The sequence below is a fragment of the Carassius auratus genome, unplaced genomic scaffold, assembly GCF_003368295.1.
Source record: "Carassius auratus strain Wakin unplaced genomic scaffold, ASM336829v1 scaf_tig00215912, whole genome shotgun sequence".
In the NCBI taxonomy this organism is placed as follows: Eukaryota; Metazoa; Chordata; class Actinopteri; order Cypriniformes; family Cyprinidae; genus Carassius; species Carassius auratus.
The window spans coordinates 1433971-1457620 of record NW_020528306.1 but is presented as its reverse complement, the minus strand read 5'-3'; the positions used below and the strand labels follow the sequence as shown (position 1 = coordinate 1457620).

The 23650-nt window shown below is 38.0% G+C and overlaps 1 protein-coding gene across 1 annotated transcript; it reads left to right on the top strand.

The window, feature by feature from the left end:
- The first annotated feature begins 271 nt into the window (after positions 1-271).
- LOC113096384 (cytospin-A-like) lies at positions 272-22609 on the top strand. Its single transcript, XM_026261761.1, has 17 exons — positions 272-467; positions 7875-8040; positions 8141-8294; positions 8430-8761; positions 9486-10793; positions 11476-11683; positions 12618-12691; positions 13113-13288; positions 13625-13788; positions 13905-14044; positions 16476-16566; positions 17423-17506; positions 18019-18181; positions 18397-18499; positions 19967-20083; positions 20239-20298; positions 20956-22609. Exons 2-17 carry the CDS (start codon positions 7912-7914, stop codon positions 21043-21045), a joined length of 3393 nt encoding a protein of 1130 aa, XP_026117546.1. The 5' UTR covers positions 272-467; positions 7875-7911; the 3' UTR covers positions 21046-22609.
- The last annotated feature ends 1041 nt before the right edge of the window (positions 22610-23650 follow it).

The following is a 23650-nucleotide window of genomic DNA, read 5'->3' as shown; positions in this document are numbered from 1 at the left end:
TATAATCTGCGTGCATAACTCATAGACTACTAGGCATACTGTAGATTTTAAAATGTATGACACGTTAATACAGGTAACGTTAGTTTTAAAACATATTTTAAATTATAACTCGCTATACGCTTTTAAAATACATTTAATTCTAATATTAATAAAAAAGTTGTTGTTTTCAGCTAACATAATGAATATTTGATGCTGCACACACAGCTGTACTGTGGAAACATGTGGTAGGCGGGCGCAGAGCGAGCGAGCGGTGATGTGATCGACTGTGTGTTTGTCTGTAGTCTGTCAGTTACGCTGTTTGCACAGTGGCCAGCCGTCAGTGTAGCATGAGACGGCTATCTGCCGCTCAGAAACGATGCCACACCACCTAAAACTCCGGAAAACCCATTGTTATCTACTTTTGAATACGACCCATGAGGTCGCCTACCCTGACGGGCGCTTATACAGACCGAAAGGAGGGAGCCAAGGTAATAAATGAGACATTTATTTCACCTCGCATCCTGCTCAAGTAGCACATCCTGTTAGCATTAGCGGTTAGCCTGTAAACTCACAACCGCGCTGTGACAAACACTGGAGTGATGAAAGACCATGTCGCAGAGTGCGTAAATTGGTGATATTTTTGTGTTTAGTCGGATTTTGTGTTTTTCATGTTATTATGAACATTGTAACTTTGAGATGGTTGTTAGGTCGCGAACTGGACAGTCAAACCCTGATAGGTCACTCATGTCAATCAATATCTGATTAAGTTAACGTTAACGTCACCTGAGAAATAAATTATGGGTTCTAGCTAAAAGTACACTGAAATGTTTCTACTATAAGTAGTTTCCTTCTGATTTAAAACACTAATTCTCTTTATTTAATAAACATACAGGTAGTTTCAAAACCTAGTTAGCTGCTTACCTAGGGAGCTTTTTTGCTACTACACGTTTGTCTGGGATGGTCAGGAATGCTGTCTAGGTAGGCTGCTCCTTATGTTTCGACACACACAGTCATGTGTCAAATTAGGATCTTGTCCATTTTATGGATTTGGGAGACTGTATTTCCTGTATCAGAGTTCACAGATTACTTTTTTAATACCATTTTGTCTTTTCCAATCAATCCACGATTATATGTTCATATTGCAAGTGCCAAGTCACCAAGATTTGTACCTTTACAATAATAATAATAATAAAAAAAGTTAAATTCAAAATGTAATTTATTTTTTTTCTTCTGTCTAAAATGACAGAAAACCACCAGAGGATTAATTGTCGTAGTTGGAAACAGACTGTCTGTTTACATATATTCTTAGATTAATTGATGCAGACTGTGTGAAAAAGGCCAGAATAAAATCAGGAGCTTCTAGACGTGTTGAGGTAAAAAAAAAAAAACCTCAGAGCGATTTTGATGCAGAGCAAGACATTTTCCTTTACTTTCTCCTTTTTCTGTTTGTGGAAAAATGGTCTTAAACTATTTATCACAAATGCAGTGTTCAGGGAACAGGACTTATGCAATAAGAGTTACAGCCTGTTTGGCCTGCTCGCGATCCTTGGCTTCAGCAGGACAGTCATCCCTAGCGAAAAAGTTCTTGGAGGCCATCCTCAAGATCTAATAAACCACCAAAAAGGCTTTCAAACAAAACGCATTCCTAGAGCTGAAGCAGAGGCAGGGTTTCTGTTGCGAGGAGTGTATGGCTTCACGTATAGAAATACTCAAGTCCTGCTGAGATGATTCAAAGTGTGTGTGGGGAAAAAGGTGGCCCTCTTGTTACTTCTTTTCCAGAAATATCTGTGAATATGAATTTGAAATGTTTGGCATTTTGGATGCTAACACAACTAAAGGAAGGGCTCACTAATTTTAATGCGTTTGAAGATTGCCAACAGATGTGTGATTTGCAGATGTGTTTTGATGGAGCAAGATGTTGTTCAGATGCAGCTGGAGTAGCATATTGGATACAAATTTAAGTGGTATTACAAGGGCTGAACTGTCAATAAATTATCTCCGTTTTATTTTTTATAAAAATAATTATATTGTACTTCACTGTTCAGAAGTTTTAAACTATTAAGATATAAATTAAATGTAATATATGCTCACCAGTATAATACTTTTATGCAGTAAGGGGCTAAGGGCACATTCAATTTAAAAGTGACTGTAAATACATCTATAATGTTACAAAATATTTATATTTCAAATAAAAGCTGTCCTTTTAAACTTTATTCATCCTGAAAAAACATGACAGTAATAGGTTTTTACAATAAGAAGCAAAACTGTTTTTAGCTTTGATAATAATCAGAAATGTTTCAGCATATTAGATCAAATCAAATCAGCATATTAGAATTATTTCTGAAGACTGGAGCAATGGCAGCTGAAATTCAGGAATAAAGTATATTTTTAAAAATATTTAAGTAGAAAACAGTTATTTTAAATTGTAATAATATTTCACAATATTTCTGTTTTTACTGTGTATTTTTTATCAAGTAAATGCAGCATTCATGAGCATAAGAGAATTTAAAAATACAGAAATAAATAAAAACTATTAAAAGAACCTTACCAGACCTTACCAGACCAGACCTCAAACTTCTGAAATGGAAGCAGTCCTAACCAGACATGATGTAACTAATTTTTTTTTGTAATTTTTAGGTGACTACTTTAGCAAAAAATTTTGTTAGCACTAAAAACGAAAAAGCCCTGAAACATAACACAATGACAAGCTATCAGAACAGTGAAAGACATATTTGTTGTTGTACTGTACTGTGATGTTGAGCAGGGTTTTGGACCAATCAGTTTTCACAGTGGGAGGAGTTTGAAAGCAGCATCAATCAGCGGATCCCTAATGTAGCTGCTCATAGATGGAGCCACTGATAGACGTGGCTTTCTAAAGCTCCTGTCACTGTGTGCAAGCGCTCAGTGAAGAGCATGAAGTGATGATCATTGTAGCCAATCACAGGCATATCTGTTAAGCGTGTAAACACAATGACCAATAAGAGCTGTTTGAGAATTTCCTCAGCAGTGCTCAAAATGCTATCTGGAAATGCAAATTTTGCTTAAAATTACGCTATACTGGACAATAATCAGTCTGTTCACACTAAAAGCAAAAAATGCTGCTGAATCACAGCCATTCAAAACAGTGAAAGCAAGTTCTCTAGTAGAACTAAGAACAAATAGTCATTTCCATTGTATTTTACGGACAGTTGTGAAACTTGAGAGATACAGCATCCAGGGAACCTCTTGTCATTTGTGTTTCACGTTTAATATTCATGAGGGGCAGGATTTTTGTTCAGCGAGTTTTTTGGGGCAGTCAAACAAGGCTTAATACATTTCTTAAAAAAATGTGAATGTGATTTTTTTTTCTGCTTTGAAGTACTAGCATCAGTGACTCACAGAATAAAAATATTGTTTATTATTTTGACTCTTCACCACATTAAGCACCACAGCATATTCCCCCTCACTTTTTCCAAGAGGCTACCCAAACACAATCGGTCTGACCACACCGGGCAGGACTCCAGGACCCCCATCGCGCTCTGATGAAGTGCACTAAACAAATAGTGCCATCCCATTTACTCCCATCACGTACTCCACTGAGACATGCATTTCCAAAGAGAAAGAACAAAGAATCCAAACAAAAATAGACATAGGAGTCCATTCTCAGCACATTGACACCTTTTATTGTCCAGTTTGGCTGAGAGTGCCTAGTTTCTAAAGGGCCGAAACTGTTTTTTATGTAAATCAAGGCAAATGTAATTATCCGAGTTGGGTATCAAAACCCGGTTATTATTCAGAAGAGTGAGGAGTCTCAGTTCATGTCATGTGTGTCTTTTTAATTAGGCAGGGTCAACAGTGTTATGATGACCTCACTGTAGTAATAAGTCATGTGTGAGCGTTACACATGCATGCAGTGCACACACCTCATAATGTGACCTCATCCTGCACGTTCCTGACAGCAAACAAAGTCACGGTCAAGAGGTAAAGAGAGCGTAGGAAAAAAACTCTAGCTGCACATATGTTTCCTTTTTTGCATTGAGGCCTTGAAGCCTTGGCCTACCAGTTGATAGATGTATTTTGCTATCAGAATGTGATACACTCTACAGAGGAGTGTGAAACCGGGCATCTGTTTCTCTGTATATGTGTGTGAACGTCTCTCCCATGACTCATATTTAAGGGCATGGTGCTGGATAGTGTTAGTGTTGAGTCTCTGTCAGCACTTCTTAATGCTCCAATTTGGGAGCCATACTGTATCAGCACTCGGGCCTTTTTTAAAGAGATTTTTTTCTTAAGATACTCTTTTTAGAAAAAACTTTACTGATCCCAAACTTTTGAACAGTACTCACAGTACCCACATTCAGCTGGTGGTAGATGTTCATTCATTCTAGTCACAATGGGCAAGTTTTTTAAATCACCATTCCTGATGGGCAAAGTTAAGTCTTTTCTTGTTTGATAAGCCGTTTTACTCACACATACCTCACGATGTGGAAAAAAATTAGATTTTTAATGCTGACTTTAAAAAATCATACATAGTTAAATGCATGTTTAACATTCATCTTTATTTTATTTAAATCCCCACATCACTTTATCTATGTGCAGCCTGTGCAATGTGCTTTAGTTTCACATGTGTGATACCGCCGTGGTCAACAGATGGCAAGCATGTACTTCAGGAAATTAACTGCTGAGAAAAAAGGATGAACTAATGCAAATAAAATGCATCAACAAGTCAACACAGTATTTTCCCTCGGTCACAATTAATCCAGTTATTGTTAAAAGAAGTGAGTCTTAATTCAGTGCCTGAAGATAGGGTGGGATACTACCGTTCTGTAGTGGAAGCTGGGTGTGGAAACAGTGAAGTGCTTAGTCTTGTTGTCATGTGAAGGGTGTGAGAAGTCACATTTGATATGGGTCTAAAAGGTGAGTAGATGATTGTCTGTTAATTTTCTTGTATGCCAGGACAAGTGTTTTGATTGACTTCATCCCAGCTCATTTTGGATGCATGTCAGGACTACACTTAATATAAAAAGTTTTTTATGCATGTAGTTCGTATGCAGTGTATTTCTATGTATATTTTTTTGTTGCAATATTGGGCATGTTTGTTATTAATTGTATGTATTTTGCATTTATTTACCAATAAATGTTTTAATTCACATAAGCTATTTATGTTTGTGTGTTTAGTTATCACTTCTGGGAGACTCATGCAGTGTTTCTTTCAGGATGGTTCTGAAGAAGATCTGTCCTGGCGTCATGCTCCAAGCCTCTCCCTTTAAGGGAATGTGTGCTGAAGTTTTTTTCCATTGGGGGGTCTGTAGATTGGAAATGAGCAAACATTCTCCCACGTACCCCCACCCCCTGCCTCACAACAGCTGTAAGATATTAGGCCTTATTTTCTCTTCCATTGAGAGACAGGAGGAACGGGCCCTTTGCCTTCCTAAGAGCAGGCTCGAGAGGACAATTGGGATCTATTAAATGAATGATCTGGAAAGATTTCCACCGTCCAGAAACAAGTCCAGAGGACTGGGTTAGAAATTTGGAAGTCGTGATTCATAATATCTGTCCAACACATATCGGAAAATACTGTCTATTTGGCAAAACGAAACCTATTTTCTCTTTTTCAGTTTTTGCTCAAAATTAAAAGTTGTTGGGTAATTTTGCATATTATTATTATTATATTGAAGTTCAGTCATCATTTAGTCATACTCATGTTATTCTTAATCTGTATGACTATTTATTCTGCAGAACACGTAAGAAGATATTTTGAAGACTGCTCTTTTTTTTTAAGCTCTTACAGTGGATGAGGACGAGTTTTTGAGATTCATAAAGGACAGAATATATTGCACTTTTATGATGCTTCTTCAAGTATTTGGAAGCCATATGAAAGCTTTATGTGACAAGCAGATTGAAATCGAAGTCATTATTCACTGATTCACTGAACTGTTATTGCTTCAAGATGCTTTTGTATTTGCAGGCTTTCAGAAGTCTTGCTTTTTAAAGCGGGCTAATATAGTATACCATGATATACTGCTACAATACGACAGAATAATCCCACTATTCTCAGTATTCTAAACCATTTTTAATGGAAAGGTGGCATGTAAAAAACATGGAAAAATAAACAATTATTGTCTTGTTTTCAATGTACCTGTTGCAATCACTGAATTGGCTTTTAAATGCCTTTACCAAATCATTGTTGAGTGAGTGAAAGAATCAGTTCAGCAGATTAATTGAAAACGTTTCATTAAACTATTCATTACACTTGAAATCATCAGACTCCATTACAACTGCATGGAAAAGAGCGAACAACAGTACAGTTTTCTGAGTTTATTTTGTACTCTACACCATAAAGGCATATGGTTTTGAAGCTACATGAGGGTTAGTAAATGATAACAGAATTTATGGATGAACTTCAGTTTTCATGAATGTTGTGTCCTTTGTTGTGCTGTGACCTATTTGTGCCATTTGTTTGTGGTGTGGTTTGCTCCGAAGATCTAATGAGGCTCCATTAATGCTCTTCAGATGTTCTTTCCATGATAGAATCTAATAGCTCTGATCTCCAGGCACTATTAGTGTGCGATGCCCAGAATTATTAGCCTAGCTTGTTGCCCTCTCATTACTTGCAATCTGTTTCTTTGAACCGCACGAGTCTGATCTCATGCTTTCACCCTTCAGTTGGAATTTGTCTATAAAATATAAAGTGATAAAATAAGTTGAAGGTTTTCCTGTTGTGCAGATGGGCAGCTCTGGTATTGTTTTGTTGATCCTGTCTTGAACACATCCAGGATTTTGCTGCCTTTTAAGGCACTGTTTTTCAGCAGCATAAACAGTAGAGAGCAACACCCCAGCAGACAGACGGCAAGCTCTTGTATGAACTCATGGTGATACGCCTAGTTCAGTTGCTTTTTTATACACTAGGAGAATGTGAGCCGCATCCTTGTCATTACAGTCAATCAGAGCTTCAGTGAAAAGTCAGCATCATGTTAGATTTGCCCACATGCTGTTTCTGCTAAACTTGCCTTGGGAAAGACATGTTCTTTGCTTTTAGCCTTTAACCCAGTGGTTCAACTGCTCTTCAGCTGTTATTTTAGTACCTTCTGCCCCCAGGTGGAAGTGAACAGAAATGGACTCAATTTCCTTCTGAAAACTTCCAAGACTTTTAAACCGTCTTTCTTTTCTTTCTATTTTTTTTCTTTTTCACTTTTCAAGAATAATAACAATAAAAAAACAGTAAATCTTAATCCACATTATAGATCATCTAGAATTTACATAAAAATCTTAAAATGCTTAAAATGTCCCAGATGCAAATTAATCTTTTTTTATTTCTGTGTATTAATATTTGTCAAATGTACTGAAAAACATTTATAAAACTTTCTGAAAAGTTTTGAGATATGTAATATTTAAAATAGTTTTAGGGATTTTTTTTTTAAAGATATAAAAACATATATTATAGGTTATTTTATTTAGTTTCCTTTTCTTATTGTAATAGACTATTGATATCATTAAACATGTTTAAAAAAGAATTCAATGTAAATTGTTTTTAAAAATAGCAAGTTTTTAATGTATTTCTAGGGTAATATAATTAATAATATAATTAATATTAATATAACATCATTTATGAACCAAAAAAGACTTCCTGACAGTCATGAGTGTCCTCTTTGTGATGTAATATCTTGTTTTGCCTTTTTAAATGTTGGTTATTTCTGGCAAAATTGATTTGGCTGGCACAAGATTTTCAAATGTTATATTTTAAAATTACTGCTTCACTGCGTCTTATTCATACGCCAATACTACTTCCAAGAATTTCAGCCTTTTATTTATATCTATTTTTTTATGATTTCAGTATGGTTATGCATTCAGTTAATTTAGTTCAAATTAGTCACAGAATCCATAAATTGTAACTTGTGTTCTCTTCATCTTTACAGACTCAGGGGTAGATGCATCACCAGGAGCGAGCGCAGTATGAAGAAAGCAGGAAGGCCAGTGGGGAATAAGGCAGCAAGTGGAGGAAGTAAAGGTGACACAGTGATAGCTGGAAACTCTGCTGGCAAAAGTGCTGTAAAGAGCCCTACCACAGCTCCGCTCTCCAAGGTAACATCATTCTCTTGTGCAGATCAACAATTTAAACTAATATCTAAGTCACTCAGTTATTGTTGCTTTTCTGTTGAATTGTTGATCTTTGATTCACCAGGTCAAAAGTAGTGATGATCTTCTAGCTGCTATGGCTGGGAGCAGTGCAGGGACAAACAGCAGTGCTGCCAAGGGCAAGAAGTCAACCTCTACTCAATCAACGTCCTGTGGAACAAACACTAATAACCTTGACACAAAGATCAAGACCAACTCAGGTATTTCAAAGTTTCGTTTAATTTAACCAATAACCAAATAACTATTTAACATTGTCTAGACTACTGAAGTATCAGCATTTGGAGGGGAAGTGTTTTGTTTATTTGTTCTCGTATTTGACATTATTTCTCCACAAGGTCCATCTGGCAAACGGGCATCATCCACGGCCTCCAAGGAGTCGAACTCCTCACGTGATCGTTTGCGAAACTCAAGAAACTCCAGCAGTAAGAAGCAGTCATCCACTGGTGCTTCTGATCGAGCCCAGCCCAGGCATTCCCGTGGACTGGCCCAAACCTCAGACTCGGAGAGCCGCATGAGCAAATCAAAGTCTGACGGACAGCTAAGTGATAAAGTGGCCCTGGAGGCCAAAGTCAAAAATCTGTTAGGTCTGGCCAAGAGCAAAGACGTGGAAATCCATCAGCTACGGGGTGAGCTGAGGGACATGAGGGTTCAACTGGGACTGCCCGAGGTTAGGTCAAATTCACATTATAATGTTATGTCCTACATAATTCTGTTTTTTTTTTTTTTTTATGAATAAACACCTGAACAAAACAAGACTGTGGTTGTAACATAATATTTTACTATAATTAAATTCAGACTTTAAATAATGTTCTGTGGTAAATTCAGCAGCAACATGGCAATTCAGGAAAAAAATGAATTCAGACTAAATTAAGTACTACTCTAATTGAAAATAAAATATTTTTTTCCAAAATACATTGAACAAAATAAAATATTTTTTTTTAGGTAATCCAATGCGTGCTTTGTTTTCTATAGCAATTCAATAGATATGGAATCCAATTTCTGCCTCAGAGAAGAAATAAATAAAAAAGGTATTTTTTATTTTCATTAAAATAATGGATGCAAGTCACATTGTGAGATAAAGTCATTTTATGAAATGTAAAGCCATAGTTAACGTTTTAATTATATAATTTTTTTTTTTTACTCTGAGGTGAAAATGGGCCTCCATATTGGATTGAATAAATTATATCTCTATAGTTTTTAAAAAGTCATAGTCATAATTTGGTCAACCATATAATCATACTTGGGGAAGGTAGGATGTGGATGGTGAGTTTAAGTATTTACGTGGTGAGACAAGTACCTGTGAATAGTGTTGGTGCATCTGTAATGTGAAATAATACTAAAACTACTACTTTAGATTAAAAGCCTTTACCATGATGTTATGTTGCTCCTAGGAAGAGGAGGAGGACGAGAGGCCACCCGAGAGGGAGGCGGCTGCAGTGATCACAGCTGCAGATGTAGAGTCGACGTTGCTGCTCCTGCAAGAGCAGAACCAGGCCATCCGTGGGGAGCTCAACCTGCTTAAGAATGAAAACCGTATGCTAAAGGACCGCCTCAATGCTCTTGGCTTTTCCCTGGAGCAAAGACTGGATGGGGCTGAGAAAATCAATCAAATCTTTGGCTTTCCCTCCGCCAGTACTGAACTTGCCTCCACTGGAGATACTGGAGGTCATGGAGACTGTGCTACTGCGGCCTCCTCTGTGGAGGGATCCGCACCAGGCTCCATGGAGGACCTCCTTACGGGAGGCCAGCGAAGTGGCTCAATGGACAACCTGGACAGCGAGTCCAGTGAGGTCTACCAAGCGGTGACCTCCAGTGACGATGCTTTGGATGCCCCGTCAGGCTGCGGCTCCTCATCGTCCTCTGAGTCTGAAGGTGGCGCTCCAGCATGTCGCAATTCCTCTCGGAAGGGGAGCAGCGGAAACGCCAGCGAGGTGTCAGTGGCGTGCCTTACAGAGCGCATTCACCAGATGGAGGAGAACCAACACAGCACGGCTGAGGAGCTCCAAGCGACTCTGCAGGAACTGGGTGACCTGCAACAGATCACGCAGGAACTAAATGGTGAAAATGAACGCCTGGGAGAGGAAAAGGTCCTGCTTATGGACTCCCTCTGCCAACAGAGTGACAAACTGGAGCACTGTGGCCGTCAGATCGAGTACTTCTGCTCCCTCCTGGACGAGCACGGTGTGACCTACTCAGTAGACGAAGACATCAAGAGTGGCCGATACCTGGAGCTGGAGCAACGCTACGTGGAGCTTGCAGAAAATGCTAGTTTTGAGCGTGAGCAGCTCTTGGGTGTGCAGCAACATCTGAGCAATACTCTAAAAATGGCTGAGCAGGATAATGCAGAGGCTCAGAATGTGATCGCAGCACTGAAGGAGCGCAACCATCACATGGAGAGACTTCTAGAGGTGGAAAGGCAGGAGCGGGCCGGCATGGCGGCAGTTCTGGAGGAGTGTAAAGCTGCGGTCAGCAACGACCAGACTGAGCTGAGCCGCTGTCGGGTGTTACTTGAGCAGGAGAGGCAAAAGGTTGCAGAGCTTTACTCCATCCACAATGCCGGAGATAAGAGCGACATCCACCAGCTCCTGGAAGGGGTTAGACTGGACAAGGAAGAAGCTGAAGCCAAAGCTGCCAAACTACAGGACGATTTGAGCCACGCTCGCAATGAGGTGGCATGTCTGCAGGACTCCATGAACAAGGTGAGCTTAAGCACTTAATTTTAATTTTAGTCTAGTCTTTGTGTGAAGCTGTCGTTTTAGTTTTTATTAGTTTTAGTCATGTTCATACTCTTTGAAGTCTAGTCAAGTTTCAATCAACTAAAAGTCTGATCATTTTAGTCCTATTTTAGTCAGAATTATCCATGAATATTTTCATCTGGTTTTAGTCGACAAAAACTGATTACAATTAGTCTAGTTTTATTCAATGAAAATTGTATTTTAGTCTCTTTTTAGTAATGCAATTCTATTTAACCCAGTCAATATAGTATAAGTACCTAAATTAATACCAAAATTGTAATTAATTTTAGCCCATTTAAACCCATTTCAAACAAGGTTATCTTATCTGTGCAGTGTGACCTGATGCAGCCCTTGAAGTGAAACACAAGAAACATAAATACTGCAAAATAATAATAATAACGTGACTTAAGACAAAATAACGTTAGAACGTTTTGTTTTAACGTTGTTGTCTCTTATAATATATTTGTATAGAATATTTTATTCGTCAACAATATTGCATTTTACATTTAATTATAGTCATTGTCACATGACCAGCATTTATGTTGCATCTCGTTTCATTTTCGTCATGTGATAAAGTTCGTTGATGAAAGCAACACTAGTTAGGAGCCTATCTGAGTACTCCTTGTTTCTGTTTGTGGATGTCCAGCTTGACTCCGAGTACAGGGACTTCCAAAGCGAGGTGCAGAAAGAGTTAGCTGAACAGAAGAGGGCTCTAGAGAAGCAGCGTAAGGACCTGCAGGAAAAGGAGACGGAGATTGGGGACATGAAGGAGAGCATTTTTGAGCTGGAAGATGAAGTGGAGCAGCACCGAGCCGTCAAACTTCATGACAACCTCATCATCAGAGACCTAGAGAGTGAGTTTGATTTGCCACATTCTGTACAAATGTTTATCCAGGGATTCCCAATCCTCTACCTGGAGATCTGCTTTCCTGAGGAGTTCAGTAATGCACCTGTTTGTAATTATGAAGTGTTTCTGAAGATGAAGATTAGCTGGTATAGGTGTATTTGATTTGGTCGGAGCTAAACTTTGCAGGAAAGTAGATCTCCAGACACAGGATCGGGAGTTCCTGTCCTAAACAAATTTACTTTATGCTGAACTGTTCAAGAAAGTGTCGCAGAATGAAATCTGATCCACTTGCATTTGAAGAGCCTGTCAAAATCAACCAAATCATTCAATTTTACAAGCCATTTATGGGCAGGTAAATGTAAAACAGATGATACAATTTTTTTGGACAGGGTTTTAAAGTGTCCATGAAAAGTAGTAAACAGAAGAAATTGTTGGGAATGTAGATGTTGGAGTCCTAATTTTTGTCTGAAACACTGCTACCTTATAAAGATGATTTTGTTTAGCTGCAGACTGATTAAAAAACAACTGTGCAAAATGGATCAGAGAATGTGAATCTGGTTGTTGGAGGTCCAGGTACATGCTATGTTCAACATGAAAAGAGGCTCTAATTGGTGTATCTTCCTTCTGCAACCACATGGTGGTGCCAGTTGCTCAAGAATGTGGTTTACTTACTGTGTTATTAGTACAAAGCAGTAGTGAATTAATGTTTTTTTTATTTTTTTTAACCATCACTTGACTGCTACAGATCACAAATATCATTGGAAATCCCAAGGAGAGAAAATGTATTTTATTTACTTGTCACCTTTTATCCTTTGAGGTGACATTAAGAAGTAGATTACATAATCACTGTTGCTACAGTGTGTTTCTTTTATGTCCCCCTTGTGAACCCTGTATGCCCTCATTTCACATGCTCCCTTGCTCTCTTTCCGGTCTCCCGGCAGATTCGATGAAAAAGCTTCAGGATCAGAAACATGACATGGAGAGAGAGATAAAGATACTGCACCGCAAACTCAGGGTGAGTGAGGGCAGGGGCAGCGGTTCATGAAGTCTTCTGAGGACCCAGCTTTCACAGAGAGAATAAAAAGAAATCGTTTGAAAGAATGTTTTCAGATTTTGAGTGTAATGTCAGGATAAAACCGCAGGACAATCTTAATTTCTTACCGAGGATTTCACCACTTTTTATGTTTATGAATTAATGTTTTTCTTAACCCACTACTGTCCCGGCCTTTGTCTTTGTCAAAATTGGTCAGAATTTCTGTCCTTATGGTTATCTGCCAGTTTGTTTGTTTGTTTGTTTGTTTTATACATCTAGCATCATCCCAGTGGGAGATAATTCAGCATGTTTAGGTGCCTGTGGTCTTAAGTGGGTTACTGTATGCCTTAAGTTATTCTTACTAAACCTGTGCCTCTGTGCTTGTGCATTCACGTATATCCAGGAAGAGTCTGCAGAGTGGCGTCAGTTCCAGGCAGATCTGCAGACTGCTGTGGTCATTGCTAATGACATCAAATCAGAAGCTCAAGAGGAGATCGGTGACCTACGCCGCCGCCTACAAGAAGCCCAAGAAAAGAACGAGAAGTTGAGCAAAGAACTAGATGAAGTTAAAAACCGCAAGTAAGTGTTAGTGTTATACTGCCAGACTGTGAAACGCTTGACAAGCAAAACTTGATCCTCTTTTTTTTTTTGGGTGGTGGTGGTGGTAAAGTTACTTGTTTTTAACTAGTACATTTTTGGATTATCTTAGAAGACACCTTATATTACATGCTACTGTTTGGGCCAGTTTTGGTGGCATATTTTTACAGGAATGATCTGAGAGACCCTTTGTTTGAGTTTAATTAAATCAGTGTAGCAGATGAGGGTCACATAATCATTTCAATTTAATAAAGAGTTTCCTGCCTATGAGGAGACGGAGTATCCATGTTTAAAATCTGACTCTGTACTGTCTTAAAGGCAGGACGAGGAGCGTGGACGTGTATATAACTACATGAATGCTGTTGAGAGGGACCTGGCTGCGCTCAGGCAGGGCATGGGACTGAGTCGACGCCCCTCCACATCCTCCGAGCCATCACCCACCGTTAAAACCCTCATCAAAAGCTTTGACAGTGCCTCACAGGGTACCTCTTTTTTTTTTTTTTTTATTGTTAAATGGCTGGTTTTATCTTCGTGTCATTTATGGAGCATCTTTTATGGTCTCAAAAGGTTGATTTAATCTGTTTTGGTGTTGTCTCAGGTCCCGGAGCTAATGCTAGTGCAGTCGCTGCTGCAGCCGCTGCTGCTGCAAGCACAACTACGAGCGCCCCTTTACCTCGCACACCTCTCAGTCCCAGCCCTATGAAGACCCCACCTGCTGCTGCTGTCTCACCCATGCAGGTATCTCAGAGTTACACAGTGACACATAACACATCTTCACAGTGATGCAGAGCGACTTATTTTCATTGTGAAGGTCAAACAGTAGCATTCTGGCTCTTTTCCTGCTTGTTGAATCTTGGAAGCCTGTTAGATAGCAGCACTTCCGCCTCTTTTGGGCCTCTTGACATTTCTCACAGGATTGACTCATTCATGATATCTACGGAATGTCCATTGTGGGATGGTTCCATTTCCTTTTACATTTTATTCCTAGTGCAACCGCAACTGCTGATTCTGTCTGGTTGTGAAACTGAGTTTTGGTCTGTAAGCTAAGCTGTCAACTTGGCTTAAGTTATCTGAAGGCCAACTAAACCCACAAATAAAGAGAAATGTTCCATTTTTTAGCTCATCACAAGAGCTATCATAACAATTTAACCTCATGCCAGTAGGCTAAGCTGTTAGCTTGTAAACTAAAATAACACATCACTGGAAATATTTAATTTGTTGTGACATTTTTCTTCTAGCTGGTCAAAAGAGTTCTTAAAGGGATAGTTCACCCAAAAAGGAAAATTATGTCATGACTCACCCTCATGTCGTTCCAAACACGTAAGAAGAGTATCCAGGAGTAATTAATTTACTCAAATAGTACACTCACTGAACTGCTGTGGAGAGAGAACTGAAGATGAACACCGAGACGAGCCAGATAACGAATGAAAGATTGACCCGTTCTTGAACTATCCCTTTAAGCAGTTGTTGCTATGCCAAGCTAGTAAGCTAAGCTGTTAGATTGTTAACCAAAGACTAACAGAAGAGGAAAATGTTAAATTTTTTGTAGTTCATCAAACAAGCATTCTTAACCATTTTGCACTATACTAAGCTAGTAGGATAAGGTGTTAACTTGTTAACTGGGGACTAACTGAAAATACAAATAAGTTTGTTGTGACAATTTTGTTTCTAGCTTATCAAAATTGCATTCTTAATTTTGTGCTATGCTAAACTAGAAAGCTAAGAGACTAACTATAACACAAAGAACAAGATATCAAAATTAAACATCTCCCTTCCTAACTAGTCAGAAAAGCTTCACTTAACCGGTTAGTGTTAAGCTAGTAGGCTGAGCTCTTTGCTTGCTAACTAAAGGACAAATGAAAACATTTTGACCATTAGTAGAATAATGTGACATGTATCCCTAAAATTCAAGATATGGGGCAAAAAGCCCATTTGAGATTGTGTCTCGCAAGCTTCACGGGTGATGCGTGTATGCAATACACGGCTCACGCAACAGGGGGTAGTAGAGTTGGGTGATATTAGTAGAGTCGGGTCGCATGATATTCAGATCACAATGGCAGCTGAAGAGGAGTGTATTCTGTTGCTGATGAACTATCGTATAAATGTGGATGAAGTTCGCATAATTTTTCCTCTTCGCCTGCCATTGTATTCAAACCTTCTTCTGTAAACACAATATACTTGAATTAATGTACAATACTTGCAATGTCGCCCCCACCGACAACGCATAGTATTGCGTGAATCGGCGCGTCGCGTATCAAAAACTAGGACCACACATTTGGACGCATAATGGCGGCCGAAGCGTAACGATGTGTAGCCTCGGGGACGCGTATGCGTACAGATGCGTTGACTATGAAACGGCCCTATGAAAGGGAGCGCGTCGCTCGCGTTGCTTGCTCGCGTTTCTCGCGTTGACTATGAAACGGCCCTTATACAACAGTTCATTAAGAAGTTAATATTGTGTTATTTTAGACACAATGTTGTCTGTTTTTCTCAATTTTGCCAACCAGAAAATAAAGGCAAATAAGAACTGTTCCTCTCCGAGCAACCCACAGCGGCATTTCATTTCTTATTGCACATTTTGAAAGAATTTGGTGAACCATTTGATGCGTTGAACCATTGGCATATGTGTTGAAGCAGCGCTGCAAATTTCTCCAGATCTAATGGGCAATTAAATTAATCACCGCATCATGGAATCAATTAGATCATTAGGTTAAAAAATTACTGAGGTAAAGAGAGATAAGGTAAGGACAGCAGACAAAGAGGAAATAGATCTAAAGTCATGTTCTCCTGAGAGGTTAGCTGCATTCTTTTGATTGATGTAGGGGAAAAGAGCAATGGGATTTAACAGAAGCTGACCACAATCCAGCCGTGAATGTGTAATCTGTCGAGAAGTCATGAAGGGAAAGAGACCTTTTATAAGGATCAGGTGCTAAGTCTTATTCCAGTTTCCTGTAGTGCAGAAAAGCGCATATGGAGCTCTTAAATGAAGATATGAATCTGTCTCAGTGGTGTAGATTCTATGAGATATTTCTCTCTTTATGACTTTCTTTCATAATCCTGTCTCACCTTCAGTCACAGTTATCTTTTGTTTTCAGATCAGACACATGAAAAAATGTGCAAGCTGATATATTAAGATGATTTAACTACTGTTTATGTAAATCACCTACAGAGACACTCCATCACTGGCTCTATGGCTGCTGCAAAGCCCCTCTCCTCCCTTACCGACAAAAGACCCAGTTACACAGACATCAGCATGCCAGGTAACAAACACCTCAACATTTCCCCTTCACTCTTTCAAATGGTCATTATTTGTAGTTATATCAGTTTTTCTGAACACTGACTTAAAATATTTCATTGATTCAGAATTATTCTTTGTAACGCAATTGTTTTTTTAAAAAGGAAAAAAACACTTTTCTAATAATAATGTTTTTTTTTTTAAATGTGTTAGTCAAAAGATGTGGCGCTCCTGTTGTGCCACTGCTCCCTGACCTGATGAATGACCACGTTTTTTTATTTAGTTATGACCCACTGCAAAAGCAAAAATGCATAATGTGAATCATAGCACCCAGATTTTCCAGAAGTTGTAATGGGATGGATGGTAGGAGGTGGTTTCTTAGTAAAAGACGGCCGCTTTCCCGACACAAGAAGTTTATGACCCTGCAAAAGCAACACTGAGCTCATGGTGACCTCAGATGTGATAACTCATGCGAAAATACTCTGGTTTCAATGCCTCCTCCCCACTCATTTTCACAGTTTTGATGCTGGAGAGGGAGGCAGTGTGTGTTTGTGAACATGTGAGAGAGGGCATAGGGCTTTTACGTTCGGCTGCTTGACGTAAAAGCTTGACCTTTTTACAGCTATTGTCATCATGAGTCTTTTTCCCCTCCTTTCATTTTATTAGATTGGTTCCTTTGATTATACATGTAACGGCATATGATTTATGGTCAATTTGTCAAGTTAGCATTGTGTGTTTGTAGACTGCAACATTTATCTTTTTTTTTTTTCATTGAGTTATTTCCTATTACAGCCAGAACTATATTTAGCTCCCAGATGAACTGATAACTGATATTGAGATCTGGATTATGACACAATGTCTCTCTCTTTCTCTGTCTGTAGCTGAGCATCTACTAAGAGCAGCCAACAGCAGCCGTCCCGCTTCAGCTCTTCAGAGAGTCTCAAACATGGACACGACAAAGACGGGTGACGCTTAGACCTATTTCAAATCTAACTAATGCAGACACTATGTTTATAATAAATTCTCAACTAATGCACTCCTAGTCAGTGCTTTAATATTTTATTCATAAGTATAAATAAAGAGGTTTTTTTGAAAGGCGTTAACTTTTATCCAGCAAGAATGCATTAAGTTGATCGAATGCAAAAGTTTTGCATTTATAATGTCACAAAAGAAAAAAAAAACATTCAGTGCAAAACATTTGCTCTGACAATAATTCAGTTACATTATAATTTTTTAATAAATGGTATAATGCATCGTAAAGTCTGACAACACATTGGATTTTTATAACTTATACATTGTTACATTATTATAGTAAATCTAATCCGTTCTTAAATTTCACAATTTCTGAATGTGACTTTTAATGTCTTTTTATAACGGCTATGAATTTTTTTTTTTTTTTTCCAGCTAAAGTACACCAAAAGATTAGGACTACTGTTACCCAAAAGATAATCAAACTTTTTCTCTCCCCACTGTTTAGTGTCTCGGAGAAGCAGTGAAGAGGCCAAGAGGGATATCAGTGCTCCTGATGGAGGCCCGGCTTCCTCTCTGATAGCCATGGGCTCTGCTGCACCTCCTCTGTCCCTGTCCTCTTCTTCTTCCCCCACAGCCTCAGTCAACCCCACAGCACGCAGCCGCCTTCGGTACACATCTGCCCTACAACCTACACACATGCTGTATCATACACATTTTTTGTATTGATTCTCATATAAATATCACCGCCATCAATGAAAATCCACCTTGACCAGTTCAAGATATTCCATAATATGAATCTAAAATGCTGGAATGCTTCCCCTGAGTTGGTAATAACACGGTTGCTAAAATAATCTCTTTTTTTTTGGTTTGTTTATCCATGTAGAGAGGAGCGAAAAGACCCTCTGTCAGCTTTGGCTCGTGAATATGGTGGTTCTAAAAGAAATGCACTGCTGAGGTGGTGTCAGAAGAAAACCGAGGGTTATCAGGTTTGTTTTAAATAAAGCAGAAATGTATATGTTATATTATTTATAAAAAAATCTTATATTTAAAAAAATATACTTATTTAATATAATTAAAATAATTAAAAAATACCATAAAAAGCACATTGCTAGATTTACATCTACATTTATGCATTTAGCAGACCCTTTTATCCAAAGCAACTTAAAGTGCATTCATGCAATACATTTTTTTAACAGTATGGATTACTTTGAATTTGATTCTGAAGATTTTATTTTTATATTATGTTAGAATTTTATATATGGTGGTGTTCTTCCAGTGTCCTCCTATTATTATTTTTTTTAGCTGCTGTCAGTTTCATGTCGGACCGTCTTGTTTTATTTTATTCTTGCCGAATCTCAGATGTCATCTTTGTCCACAGAATAATAGCTGTAATGCTGGACCATGTCATACCTGTTATATCCATCATTTTCCCAGTCAGATTTCAGTGAAAAGCTATTTTCTACTTTTTAAACAAGGTCTATCTCTTCCAGAAAAGCTTGTGTGGTTGTCATAGTCACTATTTATCAAGATCCTCACCAGGAAGTCCGCTAGATTTCTCGGGGCACTTTAAAATGCACTTACTTGATGCAAAACAGTGTCGTCAACAGCACTTCTGGGAACAAATTCATGGCATTTGCATCATCAGGGCACTTTTATTTAGAAATGACAAAAATTTTCTTATGCAACATAAAGTCTCCAGTCAATCTTTTATTGATTTGTGAATAGTTTTTTTTCCCCCTCCATTCTAAAATACATCATCCTCAGTAGCTTTCTGATACACAGTGTGAAAAGTCAAATGCATTATAAACAAATGCAGCTAAAAGTTCAGTTACCTTGCTTGTTTGCACATATTTTAAGAAGTAGTTTTTCTCCCCTCCTGTTTCTGGTTGTTTTAACCACCAAGACTTTACCCACATGTGAAACTATGATCTGTGATCACAACTGATGGTTATCACAGTTGAACGGAAGAGAAATGGCTTGATGTTTTTGTATTAGATTCAAGCGTCAAAATAACACAGGAACAAAAAAGCTGCTTAATTCCTTTCAGCACTCTCTGCTCATCCCTAAAGAATGAAGTCTCTCTGCTCTTCTGCCACACATTTCGGTGAAAAGTGGAAGTCAAAACATTTGTAGAAATGGATCTGAAACATAATAGTTTGCTCTTAGTTTGCACACAAAAGGAGGTTGTGGGCGAAGCTATGAACCGGAAATCTTCTTTATTTAATACCACAGGAAGAAGAGTAGATTTTGCATGGTGGGGTTATGTTCCATTGAATGTGCCATACTGAATTGCAATGACTTAAACCTGGTGTATCATGTTGAATCCCTCTCTAATGTGGTTTTAAATGAACTGTAGCTTTATTTTCATAATACTGAATTTTTTTGTTATTGCTAATGCAAAGTCTAGCAGGCTTATATGTAGTATGTCATTTTTTTGTTTGTTTGTTACGCAGAACATAGACATCACCAACTTCAGCAGCAGCTGGAATGATGGACTGGCCTTCTGCGCTGTCCTTCACACATACCTGCCTGCTCACATTCCCTATCAAGAGCTCGGCAGTCAGGACAAGGCAAGTACACTACTGAGTTCTGCATAATGTTCATGGCAAAGCCAAGTGGCATTTATTTTATATAACAGTTTTTCAAGTCTGAGTTTTTTTTTTTTTTTTTAAGGTTAATCTTGGTTTATTAGTTGGCATTAATCTCTATTTATGTGCGTTTTCAGAGACGGAATTTCAGCCTGGCCTTCCAAGCAGCAGAAAGTGTGGGAATCAAGTCCACACTGGTAAGAGGTTTTAAATGGCTATTTTGCACAGCAGCTCATTCAGGCCAGCTGATGCAGCAAGTCTGTAGCATGCACACACATAAGCATGTTCAGGAGCTCCGGTTTGCACTGAAACAACATGCACAAAGACCTAATGCAGATCTAATGCACTCTATTGATGTCCACAAATGTTGGTTTTGTTGTTTTTTAAGTCTGTCATCCTCACTAAGGCTGCATCTTTTTTTAAAAAAAAAATAGTGAAAATATTAATATTGTTATTTAAAATATTACTACAATTTAAAACTGTTTTTACTGTAATATATTTTCATATTTATTTCTACGATAACAAAGCTAAAATTTCATTCTTCAGTGTCACATGATCTTTCTGAATCATTCTAACATGCTGATTTGATGCCTAAGAAGCATTTCCTTTTATTTTTAATGTTCAAAAGAACAGCTTTTATTAAAAATAGAAATTGTTACTGTCACTTTTAATCAATTGCTTAATTCCTTGCTGAATACAATTTTTTTTTTTAAATTATTGACCTCAGACTTCTTGAATGGTAGTTTATTAAAATGACACAAATCTCTATGAATTTTTTTTTAGTTAAGTGATATAATGCACCTCTGTCAAACACACCTTCATTTTCACTCTAACTCTCTCTCTTTCTCTTTCAGGACATCAATGACATGGTCCATACAGAAAGACCAGACTGGCAGAGTGTTATGACTTACGTCACCTCTATCTACAAGTATTTTGAGACCTGAGCACATGTACTTTTATGAATTATCAAACCAATGCAACAGATGATCACCAACTACCCTGAATGCAATGTCCCACCATATCACCTAAGCCTAATCCTAGCACAGAGTCATATTAAACTGATCCCAGTTCAGTTACCGTATGCAGAAATGGCATCGATATGTCAAAGAAAATCCTCTACAGTGGAGCCACTAATGCAGAATCCATTTGCCTCAATAATGCTTCAACTCACTGTCAAGTGACTTAACACTACAGACTACATCTTGTTACTAATTCTTAGTGTGGATGATCTGAGACTGTGGATTTGTAATCAGTCTTAAGGAACAGCTTGGACCCCCTTGCGACCCTGTGCCTTCCACCACCCTGAGTTCTTGCTTCAAGATGGATATTTGGAGCAAGTTCTTCACCTTAATTCACAGCCGTGCAACAATGGAACTCATTTTTTAAGAGCGAGACGTGCAGATTGCACATAGCAGTGCCTAATTGAAACACTTAAATGGAGAAGCATTTCAGTGGTGGAGAATAGTACACTAATAGGAGTTATTCACTATAGCACACACACAGTCAGTGGTTCAACTTTTTTTTTACAGGACTGTTTTGAAAGCTCATCGGGGCACGTTATGTTACGACTGTGATGGATCTTGGCTTGAAATACTACATATTAAATAGGGAGGTCAGCAATAAGCTTAAGTAACCCGTTGAGCCATTAGTGCTGCTTACCAACAGTATGATACTGTAGTAAACACTACATTCAGATTAGCAGCACATGTGCATGTACTGTCTATTGTATTAGTCTGAAATACTATACCAAAAATGAAATGTCACGATGTCTTTTCGTTTGTAAGCTAACTTCCTTCTGTACTAATCAAATGGTATATTCTTTCTCAGGATAAGAAAGTCTTATTGGTATTTATCAAGATGAATAATCATATGCAAGGCGTAATATGTTATGTGCATTGCTCTACCCATACCCGCACGTTTTATTGTTTGCAAAGCACAAAAATCAATTTATATTCACTAATTCAAAATGTAAATGAAGCTGCATTCCAGGATGTATATGGAGCGTTTCTGTCTGAGTGAGAAAAAGGACAGTTGTCACACATATCCTGTTTTCCAGCTGTGCTGAATTCAGGCATTGCTTTCTTTTTCATGAGTTTGAAAGACTGATGTTTCCCACCTGTCTGCAAAAAACGCAATATAAGACATAACAATAATGATACAATAAGAATTTTTGCATTGAGTGCATTGAAAAAATTGTGAGGTATGTATCTCATTTTCTAAACCCTTTGATTCTTTTAATAGAGCTTCTAATATTTCCATTCCTCAGGAAGTATTTTACATTGTTTGAAATCATTCCTATTCAAATTCCAGGGTGTGTAACTAAGCAGCCATTTATAGCTCTCGGAACATCTGAGAGACAAATCTGCAGTTTCCTTGGTAAGCGTTTAAGATTTATTCCAAACTGCATTTCTGAGCTACTTTACCCTTGGACCACGATCACATAATAATTAAAAGTAAGTGTCAGAATAATTTTTATATTTGTCCCGAATAAAGCCTGACCAAATGGTATGTACATGCAGCTTAATTTACTAAATGAGACCTGTTGAGTTGGACCTGCGTTCTTTATGTTTAATGTGCTTCATCCAGCTTTTATCACATTAATATGAATATAATACTGCTCTGTTGCTTTTTTGATTGTTAATGTACACCAGTTTTCAGTTCTTGAATGCTGAACTTGCTGCCATTTGTTTAGTTGTTTTAATCATTATGAGAGCATTATCTTAATAAAATAAAGGGTAAAATTATTTCCTTTTTTATGAATAAATGTGAAGAGCAATCAATAAGCTGTTCCCCCTAAATGAATTGGTCATGTGGTGTATAAAAATTTATTTTAGTTCTTTTTATTTCCATTTGAATTTAGCAGTAATTTTCTGGAGTTCTTCAGCATTGGAAAATCTCCTTTAGGCTTTCATTTTTTAAATCTTGATAAATCAGTTCATGAATTGGTGAACAATTATTACACAAAAAAAAAGAGGTTTAAATGAACTCCCAGACCCTTTCTGGACTGGAAATTCAAGTATGAATCGTGGATGCCCTCCCGTTTGGCTGGGAGGCTTTTCTAATCTTTGTCCTTAACACATTTAACAGGTCATTTAAAATCAGCGAAAGGTCTGAAGAAAGGGGACGGTGGGTGTTTATGAGTTTAGCTCTTGCTCTTTATTGTTGTGAAGGATGGGTGTTGTGCAGCAGGATTATACATTTCTAAGATTAGATGTGAAGTCAGTTATTACATTACCAAAAAAAAATACATTTTGTCTTGATTGAGACCAATTAACTGGCCTGATTTTCTGCACAGAGCCCTATTGTCTGTCCCACGATTGATTTTTTTTCTTCATTGTCACGTGTGAATGAAACCCAGATTGACCTAAATATGTCTTGCTTAACTGTGGGACTTGCTCTCAAGTTGCCCTGAAGACAGGTCATGCACAGGAAATAAAACGCAATTAAATTTTGTACCTTCATTTGTCAATATGAAATTACTCGATGGATGATTTCCATCACTGATTTGTCCATTGACAAATTAAGGTACGAATGTAATTTTGTTTTCCT